Source organism: Hesperophylax consimilis, chromosome 28 (assembly GCF_061612785.1).
Source record: "Hesperophylax consimilis isolate HC1 chromosome 28, BYU_Hcon_1.0, whole genome shotgun sequence".
In the NCBI taxonomy this organism is placed as follows: Eukaryota; Metazoa; Arthropoda; class Insecta; order Trichoptera; family Limnephilidae; genus Hesperophylax; species Hesperophylax consimilis.
In genome coordinates this window covers 8,733,554-8,747,054 of record NC_142863.1, presented here as the reverse complement: position 1 = coordinate 8,747,054, position 13,501 = coordinate 8,733,554, and the positions used below count along the sequence as shown (strand labels likewise).

Sequence of the window (13,501 nt, the reverse complement as noted above, 5' to 3'; positions counted from 1 at the left end):
TTTGTTTGTCTTCTATAGACTCCAAAACTAGTGGACCGATTTCGCTGAAATTTTCTAAGTTTGTTCTTATTAGTGCCAGGAGTGTTTAGAGAGTAGTTTGAATTTTAGAAAAAGTCGGGGACGCCTGAGGACGACTTGACATTATCTCTGCACGTATATGAGATACTGAGTCGAATTAAAGATAATATTAGGTAGATATGGTAAACAGTAGTGAATGGTCAAAAAAGTTGAGGACGCCCGAAGAAGACTCTTATATCCGCAATTATTATATATATAATACATGAAGTGAACTGTAAAAAAGATACGAATCAACACAGAACGAAGAAAGAGGTGTGAGGACAATGTATGACTTGGAAGTGAATGGTTGAAGAAGTAGAGGACGCCCGAGGAAAACATGGCACGACCAAGTGAAACAAATCTTAATATTTTATTTTGTTTATTTAGAAAAACCAACAGATTTTGTTACATCTTTAAATAATAAACGTATAAACAATACAAATAAAATCTAATGGCAGGTTTTCACGTAAACATAAAATTATAACAACAAACTAAGGGTCCAGTACCCGTGGGCTAAAAATATTTACAAAAAATACAAAATTGTAAATATTAAATAAAATAAAAATAACAAAGATTATAAGAACGCAAATAAATATCTACAACTAAACTCAACAAATTTTTATAAAATGAATCACATGCAATTGGACAGGGTTCGTCTCAACTCTCAACAACATGATAACTTGCAGTATCATATTAATAATTATTTAATAATAATTAAGGTTTATTTTTTAAATGTTCCTAAAGTACACGAAAATATGTTAATATCATTAAAATTCTTATTATATAAGTTACACGCTCTGAATATAAAAAAGGTTTTGTCTGAGATTAGTAAACATTTTTGAAGAGGTGATTTGTCTCTAGTTCTAAAGCTTGGGACTAAAATTAATCTCAGACAAAAGGGGCGAACAATCAATAAGGCCATTGATAATTTTATAGCATTTCTACATTTAAAATGCACCCATTTGGCAAGTTAAACTATTAGAATTCACAAACTTATAACTTTAACTTTCACAAACCTAAAATGAATCCCAAAAACCTTTTTGTTTAGTCAAAATCCAAACCTGAAGGATTCCGACATATTTTTTGATACATGCAGTTAGTATCTTTTGTAGAAAATTGAAAGCTAGGATGGGAAATAGTTAGGGTGCAGTCGAATTCTCCAATTAATTTTTTCTTACTGTAATTTTTATTACTATTATTGTAATTCTTATAATTCTCCAATTAATCTTTTCTTACTGTAATGTTTATTACTATTATTGTAATGTTTATTAATTCTCTAATTAATGTTTTCTTACTGTAATGTTTCTAATAGTCTGTATTTGTGTTTTCTCCAATAAAAAAATTAAAACAACTAGTTCAATTGGTGTTAAATATATATTTTTTCATTTTCAGATTAGTGGATTTAATGAACGATGATTTCTACTCGGAACCTTCTTTGCCTGCGTTAACCAGGAAACAACGCCAGACCAGTAGGGGTAACTGCAGGTAATCAATCTTCAAGTTGCCAAAGTGATAAAAAGCGTTACCTAGCTTATTGCCATACAATACTAATAACTAATAACTAATAATTTATATTGTTGGGAAGTGAGTCAGCTAAGAGCTTCACAGATGCACTCATAGAGGGCAGTGCAAAGAGCTTGCTTGGAAGTCCGCAAGATGGCAGCTAGTAGTCAGTAGTCGCTAAGGCCGGTTAGGCTGCTCCGAGACAAACTTGTGTTTTGCAGATCTCATTTAGCCAGCTCCTAGTTAGGTCGACCATAGAAGTCACTATTCTAATACGCGAAGTATTTAATAAATCCCTGATTTAACACAAGAACTTAGTCTTCATAATTTCCTTCCACGACGAGTTGAAAAACTGTTTGTGGGAACACAACATAATGAGTTGTCAATACGCACGCAACACGCGACGCACGTCTTCTGTCATCGGCTCTCGATAGTATTCATTTTAATCGTTCGTTCTAGTCTATTTACAAAATGGAAGAGTTTGGTGATATCATTCAGTCCCTGATTAAAACGATCGATGTTTTGAGTGGCAAAATCGAGGGTTTCGGTAGCGAACTGACCACGATTCGTTCAATTTTAAGTGACGGTAGTGCTAAAATTGTGTGCCCTTCATGCAAGTACTCGTACAACGTAACTGCAGGTACTCCCCAGGTACTAGCGCCGGCGCCAGACTTAAATGTGTGTGTGCGCTCAGCCTACGGCGATATCACTAAGCAGCCGTCTGGGACACCTCCACCGCCCGGGCCCCCCGGCCCCGCCCCCGCTCCTGCTACTACCTTAGCCGCTCTAGCCGGCCAGACTCACCTTCCCGTTAGCGGCGTCCAGCCGCTCACTACCCGCAAAATGACCACAAGATCCACTGCTAAAAAAGGAAAACCGGAGGAAGATCTACATTCCGCTTCCACATCTGCTGCAGCGGCGTCTTCTCCTCCACAACCACAGAGTACAATACAGCCTGTTGTGCCCAAGCTGCCAACCCAGCCAATAACATCGTATAGCGATGCCCTCATCAACGGTAGACGACGATCTCGGCCAATCTGTAAAGGGACAGGGTCTATCGACGACAGCTTGGTCACTATTCCCAAAAACCTACATCTGCATGTATTCATGTTTCACCCGAATACCACAGAAGAAAATTTATCTTCATTCTTAAAAAAGAAGAAGCCGGATTTAATTTACACTGTCGAAAAACTGGTTACGAGGCATGAACGTTATGCTGCCTTCAAAATAGGCATACCGGAAAATTACTTCCACTTTTTCCTGGACCCCACGATCTGGCCTGAAAACGTGGCCTTCAACGAATGGTCATTTCGGAGACCACGACCCCAAACTAGGACGGTCGATACGACGTCCGAAAAAGATAGACATTAGTGGAGTATACCAGAACGTTCGAAGTCTGAATAATAAAATTATCGACTTCATGACAAACGTAATGTGCCAGAAACCACTTCTGATTACTCTTACCGAAACTTGGCTAACTTCAAGCACCTTTTCGTCGGAGCTATTCGAAAACCTATACCACGTCTACAGGAAGGATAGAGGCAGTCGCGGAGGAGGGACTCTCCTAGCCCTCCGAGCTGACAGCCACTCACACGCGGAAAGAATGGACTGCATAGAAACCCAAGGTGAAGACTTGTGGGTGAAAGAATCGCATAGAAATGTCATCATTTATATATGTGTTGTATATTTTCCTCCAAATACAACATCTGAACAGTATCAATTATTTTACGACAAAACTATAAGTGAAAGTGTAAAGTTACAATCAAAAAATATTATTATTTTCGGTGATTTTAACTTTCCCTCAGGGAAAAACCCAATTGACGTTTTCGATTACTTTTGTTCTTTTTATAATTTAACACAATTCAACACTGTTTATAACATAAATGCACACATGTTAGACCTAGTATTAAGTAATGTAAATTCTAAAAATGCTGTTATCTGCCGCCATGACTCCCCATTAGTCAGAGAGGATATTCACCACCCTTCACTTTCATTCACATTCGATTACACAACTCAATCACATATACAAACAGACACATTGCCTCCAGACATAAACATGGGTTGGATTTTCCACGAAAGCTCAGATAACACACTTAAGAATGCCTTAGAACAACATCACTGGAATCATTACGATTGCCTTGACGTAAATCTAGCTGTCGAAATGTTTTATGAACAGCTCAATAATATTTTCAACATTTGTTTTAAGAAAAGATCTACACGTATGCTCAAAGATGTTAGACAATATCCGAAATGGTTTAATGGGGAAATCATTCACCTCATACGAGAAAAAACTAAAATGCACTATCTTTGGAAAAAAACAAAATCCGAACATGCCTTAGCTAACTTTAAAACTTTGCGAAAATCAATCAAACGGTTAATTGGTCAGGCCTACACTGACTTTACACGTGAGGCCGAGAACAGTATAATAACAGACCCAACTCGATTTTGGTCTTACACTAACGATAAACGCCGCGGCTGTGACAAACTTAACCACATGGACTACAAAGACAATAAATATGATGGATCGTCTGAGATCGCCGCAGGTTTCGCACACTATTTTCAATCAGTATTTAGCGACAATATCCCCAAACTTGACATATCCTCTATAGCTTCATCGTCATTTAACTCTTTACCTGTACAAATTCATGAAATTAACGATGACGATATTATTACAGCTTTCCATAAGCTAAAACCTAAATACTCCGTCGGCCCAGATTGTATTCCACCTATAATCCTCAAAAGATATGCAAGTTATTTTGTTCAACCTCTAAAACATATTTTTAACCTATCACTTCGCAAAAATATCTTTCCGGAAATGTGGAAACTAATGAAAGTAACGCCTATACATAAAAAAGGAAAAAAGTCAGAAATAGATAATTACAGACCTGTAGCTGTGTTGTCAGCACCCGCAAAACTTTTAGAAACCATAATTTATTCACAGATATATAACCAAACAAAACACGCACTCACCGAAAATCAGCACGGATTTCGTCCCACACTGTCACCTTCAACGAATCTTATGAATCTCATTACCTATATTAATAATTCATTTGAAAATTTTGTACCTGTTGGTGTGATTTATACAGACTTCGAGAAAGCATTTGATAAAGTCGACCATGATATTTTATTAAAAAAATTAAGTGACATCGGATTCTCTCAGAATTTCCTCGCTTTTGTGGCTAGCTACTTACGCAATCGTCGTCAGTATGTCAGTTACGGACACCATACCTCTCACGAATACAAAACTAACTCCGGGATTCCCCAGGGATCGAATCTAGCACCCCTTATCTTTCTCTTATTCATCAATGACATTGGCAACACTATAAACCACTCAAAATATCTCCTTTTTGCTGACGATATAAAACTTTTCAAAGCAATCAAAAGTTACATCGATTCCATTCTTCTGCAGAACGATCTTGATTCTCTTGTCAAATGGTCGGAACTGAACAACTTACCCTTCAGTATTCAGAAATGCAGTGTCGTTACATTTACAAGGTCCAAAGATACATTCCTGTTCCCCTACCACATTAATAAACATGAATTAACACGTAAAAATGAGATTCGAGACCTTGGCGTAATTTTTGAAGCAAATCTCTCTTTCAAATCCCATATATCTGATATTGTCTCCCGTGCCAACAAAATGCTTGGATTTGTTCTTCGTAATTCAAGATCATTTACCAACGGAATCGCAATCCGAAGAACGTATGAAGCACTTGTTCGCAGTATCTTGGAATATAGCTCCATTATTTGGGCCCCTTCTGAGCAAAACCATATTCTCGAAATAGAAAAAGTACAAAAGAGATTCATGCGTTACCTATATATGAGGGAATATATGTACTACCCTTTCCTGTATCCATCCTTATTCTTAGCAGGAATGCTCGATCTTAATACATTAGAAGCCCGCCGAAAAATATTTTTAGAAAAACATTTTTTTAAGATAATCTCTGGAACTATACATAATCCACCTATTTTGAAAGAGATTAACTTATATGTCCCAGACAAGTATACTCGTGGAAGGTCCCATACCCTTTTTTATGCTCCAAAAGCGAGGACTTCTGCCTATCAGAACGCCCCAGTCAACAGAGCGACTGAACTGCTCAACGAGTCTGCATTGACCATCGACATTTTTAACGTAACCTACAGGCAGTTTAACAAATATCTTTTGACGTATGTCACAAAGTAGTGAAACTGACCTTTTTATGTGTTTTGCTATACTTTTTGTCTAATTTGTAATCTTCTCCATAATGTATTGGTGAATAACCGTTTTACGGAGAACATGAAAAATAATTAAATAAATAAATAAATAATAAATATATGTTTGTACTGTTTCGTATGTGAAATTTATAATGTTGATATCAAAATACCAATGTAAAATTGTACCTATTGACTCCCACCTATGTATTGTAAGTTCCTCTCGTCCTACAATGAGTTTTGTAACTCATCGAGATTGCTCTAGCAAGAAATAAAAATAACAAAATAAAATTAAATTTTTTTCATATTTTATGTCAGTTATTTATATTTAAGCTTAAGGCGATGCCATACGTAGTTATGCAAAATCATTTGTTTTTGGTTTGAAAATTTGGTCGCCTAGAAATGTTTCAGATGCTTTAATTAAATACTGCGAGTAGAATACATTTTGGCCTTTGAAATAATCGAGTATTTTTTAGATTAGTATTTTTATAAGCCCAGAAAAAATAATGTATAAGGCCTATGAAAACTGCTTTAAAGATCGAAATCTCCTACTTACAAACCCATTTTCGGTTATGATTTTATTGTATAATGTGGTAAATTAATTATTATTTAAAAAATGACCAGAAAAAAAATAAATATTTATGTCTGAACATCCACAAAATAAAATAAAAGGCAATTTTTGGCCATGTTTTTTTCTTGCATAAATCAAAACAGGCGGATGGTGTTAAGCGGGAATTTAAACCTTATCGCCATCTACGTAAGGGCTGTTATTGATTGCGGCTCGATTTAAAATATTACACGACGTAGTGCATCGCCTTTATACAAATATTACTTTAGAGTAAATATTATTATTCTCAAGTATAAAATAACCGGTAATCGCCAGATTTAAATTTTCTAGATGGTGAATTAAAAAACTTCCCAAGGGATTCCTCTAAAAACATCTGAGATTTTAGTAATACGTTCATCAGAAATAATTAAAATAAACCTCACGGAAAGATCTATTTTCTAGGCCTGCTAGGGCAAAGTCGACCATGGGTCAGTCCATTCCGTCGGACCGCTCGACGTATATTGTTTTTACACAGAGAAAACTTACTGATATAAAATATTGCTAATTTATTAAAAATCTGCTCAAATTATTCGTATTCTCGGGACTTTATCGAATGAATTGACAGATTTCCTAACAAATTTTCAGTAAAACACGAATGTATATTAGGATGTCGGAACACGTTTTCATAAAAATACTAACATTTTCCCATTTTGTCATTTTATAATAACACATTTTCCGATGTATTATGATACAACTAATAAGTTGTTGGTAAATGGTTTTGCTAACACGTTTTTAACAGGATTTTAATAAATCAGACACTCATGTTTTAACCGTGTACGAGCTGTCAAATCGTAATCTCTAGATAAACAAAATAATGTTTACTGATCATTTTAAAACGGGGTTTAAAATGTTCAATGAACACCTTTTAGATATAAGTCAAGCCTTGCAAATTTTTTGAGGTCAGTATTCAATGTTGTCACATCAAAAATTTAGTACGTACTTTAGCAATAGTAGCGTGAACCCGTGAATTCACGGGTTGTTACAATTGTTGAATTTGTAAAGCTAAAAGTATATAATTTTGTATAATTGAAAACACATTATTACCAGTGGTGGCTCGTGACTTTTGGGTGTTCTAGATTGCTAATATTACAAAAATGGCATTTTTAATGTTGTTGTAGCTGAAGTAAGCTTTTCGTTTAGTAATAGTAACAATGTTCTGTATCACGTTTATTATTGTTTGTTTAATTTTTTTGGTATATTTTATTCCTTGTGATTTATTTTCCAGATCTAGTGAATGGCAATGTCGTGACAAGTCCTGTATAGAAAGGGACGCAGCGTGTGATGGAACTATCAACTGCCCAGACGGGTCTGATGAAACTCAGGCCGTTTGCAGCAAGCGCACGTGAGAATTTTTTTTTTAAGTATACAAGATTCCCAACTGTCTGTAGCAAGTAAGACTATCAATGATATTCCCAATTCGAATACCTGTAGTGTGAAGCTAAAGCTTGCAGGGAGGGAAAGAGGTAAGTGGGGAAGTACCTTGCTTAACAAATCGTTTTTAAATTAATTATTTTTTAATAAATTAAATGATATCACTTTGTTTGGACCAATATATTTTTTATATCAAAGCCAGAATATGAACTCTGTATTTTTTCAAATTTCTACATATTAATAACCGAGGAAAACGCTTAGACAACTTAGAAATTAAAAAATCAACGTAGAAATAAAAAAAATATTTCAAGATAGTTCATATAATATGTATATATTTTATAGTATTAGACCAAGCAAGCTGCCTTGGGGTACTCCGTAAGATACCGTTCGTTGACACAATTATTTTTTGCTTAATGTGATCCAATCTGTGGCAGAGTAACACTTTAATTTCCTCATATATATTGAGGTGTCACAGATAGTTCATATAATATGTATGCATAATAGTATTGGACCAAGAACGCTGCCTTGGGGTACTCCGTATGATTCCGTTCGGTGACACAATTTTTTTTTTTTTTTATTATTGAGGCTTAGGTGTGGTTTCCCATATAACTTTCAATCAATTTAAGTTCTGTTCCCGTGCGTCAAAAAGAAATTTTTTTATTTTATTTTCTTGAACAATTATTGGCGTTGTTTTTTGTAAATGGCTTTTCCCAGATCTAAGACCTAAGTCACTAAAGCCATGGTAAGCTTTGTTTTGATTCTGAATAATGATCTTTCATCAGGGCGATACTGAGAGTATCTTTCACTCTGAAAAAACAGAACACTTTTATACAAATAATCGATGTAAAGAAGAAGAAGATAGTTGGATACTTCCTCGACTTTGAGAAATTTATATGTGATTTGATTATTTAGCGGGAGGTGTGCGTCCATCTTCTACCAATGCGCGTACGGAGCATGCGTAGAAGCAAGCGCCAAGTGCAATGGCGTGCTGGACTGTCCCGACGGTTCCGACGAACGCATCAGGGACTGCGACAGGAACAACACAGAAAGAGTATCTCGAAATTGCGGGTACGTTCAATTCAATATTTTGCACGTTTTTTTCCACAATTTGTTACAGTTAACTGTAAAAAACATACATTGGTCTTATTTATAGATTACTCAAAAACCTTTCATACTATTGATAATGGTAAATTACTTAAAATACTAGAAATTGTAGGAATAAGAGGAAAACTACTAAAACGTTTTGAAAATTTCTTAAACAACCTATGCATGAAATTAAAACTCTTAAACTCTTTAAGCAACAAAAAAGAAGTTTTTTGCCGGCGTTTCTCAAGGTTCCATATTAGGTCCAATTCTGTATATATTTTTTTTTTAAAGAAAGACAAACATTCCCGGGTTACGAATAACCTGACAATATTTGAAAATCTCCTACTACCACCACATTAAGATGAAAATGTTCCTTGTGTTGTGATGGAGGACTTAGCCAGCCGAGAAATTGAACACGCTACGCCTGGGTTCGATCCAAACGCGATGTCAACTCGGCCACCGACCGGTCTTATACATATTATACATGTATCTTTTATTAAATACATTTTTAGACATGCAAAGCACTTTGTATATGCGGATGATACTGCTTTAGTGATTTCTAGCAGTGATTTGCAAACTTGAATAGACCTTTTAAAAAAAGACTACATTGAACTCTTAAAATGGTCTCATGACTCTGGCTTAGTCATAAATGCCAAAAAAACTAAATTGTTACACATAAGGTCCCCTAATGTTAAGGTATATATTACACCAGAAATAAAGACCCATACCTCAGATTGCTTACACGATGGTATTCCTGCAATGTGTACACGTGAAAATATGGAACTAGTTAAAGAATATGTTTATTTAGGTGTCAATATTGATTGCTTTTTCAAGTGGGATATACAAATAAACAAAGTTTGTTCACGACTAAGATCTATTGTAAACAGATTGTATTAACTAAATTTTTTTGTTCCAATCTGCACACTTCGAATAATTTATTTATCTCTAGCTGAATCTGTTATAAGGTATGGAATAACAGCTTGGGGATTTTCCTGTAAAACTAATATCGACCATGTTCAATCCATACAAAATTCATTGGTTACATTATTAGCTGAAAAAATTTATACAAACAAAGGCATAATATCCCATACTTCTATCAGAGTCACAAAATTCTTTCAGAGAGAGCAATTCTGTGGTACAAAATTATATTTCAGCACATAAATAACCCCTTATATATAAACAGGCTAGAACACAATTTCAATATTCGTTTTAACTTTAATGAAGGACTTATTGTACCTAAGCATACAAATAAATATGGAAAAAGAACGTTAAACTATATGAGTTGTTTTAATATGTTACCTGCTGAAATTAAAAACTGTGCCCAAAACCAATAATTGGTGAACTTACTGAAAACTTGGCTTACTAAAAGAATTAATTTGTATTGGTTTACAATGATATATTATTCTAAAGTCTTTTAAAATTGTTATTTATGTTTTTCATCATTTTTCTCATGCTATATTTCTATAATATTTTTAATTTTTTGTTTTATGCATATAATTGTAAAAATGTAACTGTAAATTCACTATAATAAGATTTATAATGAAAGAACCCGTTAGACAAACTGCTAAAAAGCAGTTTATCGAGTCTGCTGACCAGGAAATACAACAAAATTCTCTGGGTATTACCATGTACCCCGGTCATTTTTCATTGCCTAGTTTTTATTATCTCCACGCGGGAGGCCGCGGGGAAGAATTTTCCTTATTTGGCGTATAACTCCTTCATCCTTTAAGGATGAAGGAGTTAATCTTAACATGTAGCAGGACTGAAAAATAAATAATCTGGCAATTCGTTCCACAGCCGAGCTGTTGAAAACAAAAACAAGTAAAAAAAAGACCTGTTTTGTTGGCGCTGGATGTAAATTGTAATCAATCGATTTATAAAATGAAATATTCCGTGCCTATACACAAGTTCTCATTAAGGTTAAAAGCGAATCTCGTTATATTCTACGTGTTCATAGATGGTGTTAATTAACTTATTGTTGGGGAGTAAGAGCTTCATAGATGCACGCACAGATGGCAGTGCATAGAGCTTGCGTGGAAGTCCGCAAGATGGAGCCAGTGGCCAGTAGTCGCCAGGGCCAGTGGGAAGGCTCCCAGAGAAACTTACTGTTTCAGATTCCAATTAGCCAGCTTCTAGTTAGGTCGACTATCGATTAATCTAAAAGAACCACTTATTATTAAACTCCTTCCAAAACGAATTGGAGACCTGTTTTTGAGAACACAACAATTAGCTATTTGTAAGGTATTGCTTTACAATTTTAAGACAAATATTGCTATTGCGTATATACGGGCACGTTTGTGCCCGTATATACGCAATACGAACATTAATAAACAGTTTTTTTCCCGTAAAAAAATTATTATTTCAATAAAAGCATACAAATACTACAATATTGGATTGAATCTTCGGTACAATATTGTATTTGTATGCCTTTCTCGAAGAATTGAGTTTTAAACAAATAAAACTATTCATTCATATTCATATTGCGTATGTACGGGTGCAAACAAATAATTTGGCTTAATATTGTTTTTGTTATTGTTATGTGTGATGCTATGTATTTCTTTTTTTTATGTTTTGTCTTGTCTATGATTTCATTTACAACATGCCAGACGTTTTTTTGCATCGTCCTCCGTTGCTTCTAATTTTTGCCGAAAATAGTTTTCTTTTGTGTTTTTTATTAAATAAGTAAGTTTGTTTTTGTATGCTTTTAGGTGATTCTTTAGTGTTTCATTTGTAGGTTGTCGGATAAATTTTTGTATAGTGCTTCTTTGTGTCTGATTGATACAATTTATCCAAAAGTTAACTATGGCTTAACCGGTTTAAATTTTGATGATTGTTTTCTGGAATCAATGAATTATGCAGTACTTACGTGCAAAATTGTAAAGCAATATCTTGCAAAATGCGTATTTTAATAAAATAAATGAATTAATGCCGTCTATGAGCACATAGATTATAACGAGCGTCACTTTTAACCTTAATCTACTTATTTCTGGCTGAATCCGATATGGAATCATTTCTTGGGGACATTAAAAAAACATTACAAAATTGTTAATCCATAAATATATTAATTCTCACAGAAGTAACATTTAATTATTATACAAGCGTCTGAATGTTTTACCTGTTAGAGGAAAATTATTGTAGAATATTGTAAGTCAACATATTATATTTTGATTGCAACAATAACATTTGGCTGTCATCAGTTGTTTTGTTTTGCTCTATCTAAAATTAAATTTTTACCATTCTTTTTTGTTTTCTGGCAAAAAAAAGTGTAGTGTGTTGTGCCTTGAGGTTTCTTCTCCCTCCTGATCTTCCAGGAGTCACTTTTCGCTGCCGATTTCCAGATATTTATAAACTTTTTTTACTTCTGTCATTTTCCATACTATTATTGTAGTTGTTTACTGTTGTGAATAATGGAGGAAGATTTCCCTCCTGGACCCCCTACAAAGCCCCCAGATCCCTCTCCAGACCCCCCAGACGGGGAAAATGCAGAAATTTCTGACAGTGATTCTGTCATTTTGACTTCTACCAAAAAAAGGAAATTTACTCCTTCTTCCCCAATAAAACTTGACTCACCTTCGACTTCACAGTCCCCACCAGCACTTTCTCAACTTCCTCCAACAAACTTTTATTCTCCTCATTCCCTTGGCCCATTCATAGTATACGCCCAAAAAACTGAGCAAGGAAAAACCATCCACCCTCTTGAATTTGGCAAATTCCTATCAAATAGCAAGAATCTTTCAATCAAGCCTGGAGGTGTAAAAGCCGAGGGTCGCTTCCGAATCTCCGTCGAATTCCTCTCAGGGTCAGCTGCCAACAGTTTCATCAAAAATATCTTCATTTCATCTAATTCAAAGTTCAAGGCATATATCCCTACTTTCAATGTCACTCGCATGGGCCTGGTCAGAGGTATCTCGACCGATCTGTCCATCGAAGAAATTCTGTCTTCACTTTCAACCCCCCAACACATTGGCAATCCCATTAAAGCCAGGAGGCTAAATTACAAGGACTCCTCTGAGGGTATAATTTCCTGGAAGCCCTCCCAATCTGTAGTTATCACCTTTGAAGGTCAATCTCTTCCCTCCCATATATATTTATTCTTCAACTCATTACCAGTTGAAATGTATACTTATCCCACCACTCAATGTTTCAATTGCTGCCGTTTTGGTCATACCAAAGCTGCATGCAGATCTCAACCCAGATGTTTTAAATGTGGAGAAAACCACGCAGCTGACCAATGTCCTTCTTCCTCCTCACCCAAATGTTTTAACTGCTCAGGCTCACATACAGCTATCAACACTTCTTGCCCAGAACAATCTCGCCAAAAAAATATTAAAATTTCTATGGCCTCTCAGAACTTGTCTTTTCTGCAGGCTTCTAAACTATTCCCGCCTGTCAAAAAATCATTTGCTGAGGCTTTATCCAGCAACTCCTCATCCAACCCTCTTCCCTCTTCTACAACAACTTCTCGTTCAACTAAATTCACATACAAAAACGCTATCTCTAAACCGGCTCCTGGATACGATCAGCAACAACACAACTCACTGCTCTTAAATCCCAATGGTTCATCTCTTTCAAATGCCACAAATGGGTGTGCAAATAATTATAATCCGTCCTCAATGAACTCTCTAAAACTTTCTGAAAAACTCTCCCAAGACAATTCTTCATTTATCCAAACTCTCATTATGCTTC

The 13,501-nt window shown here is 35.2% G+C and overlaps 1 protein-coding gene across 2 annotated transcripts in view; it reads left to right on the top strand.

The window, feature by feature from the left end:
• LOC149410136 (modular serine protease-like) overlaps positions 1-13,501 on the top strand; it is a 67,665-nt gene that overhangs the window by 17,732 nt on the left and 36,432 nt on the right. For both annotated transcript variants that reach the window (XM_089648482.1, XM_089648483.1), the window contains exons 3-5: positions 1,450-1,542; positions 7,584-7,700; positions 8,642-8,797. In XM_089648482.1, the coding sequence (XP_089504608.1) occupies positions 1,450-1,542; positions 7,584-7,700; positions 8,642-8,797 (366 nt within the window). The remainder of the gene's footprint in view (positions 1-1,449; positions 1,543-7,583; positions 7,701-8,641; positions 8,798-13,501) is intronic.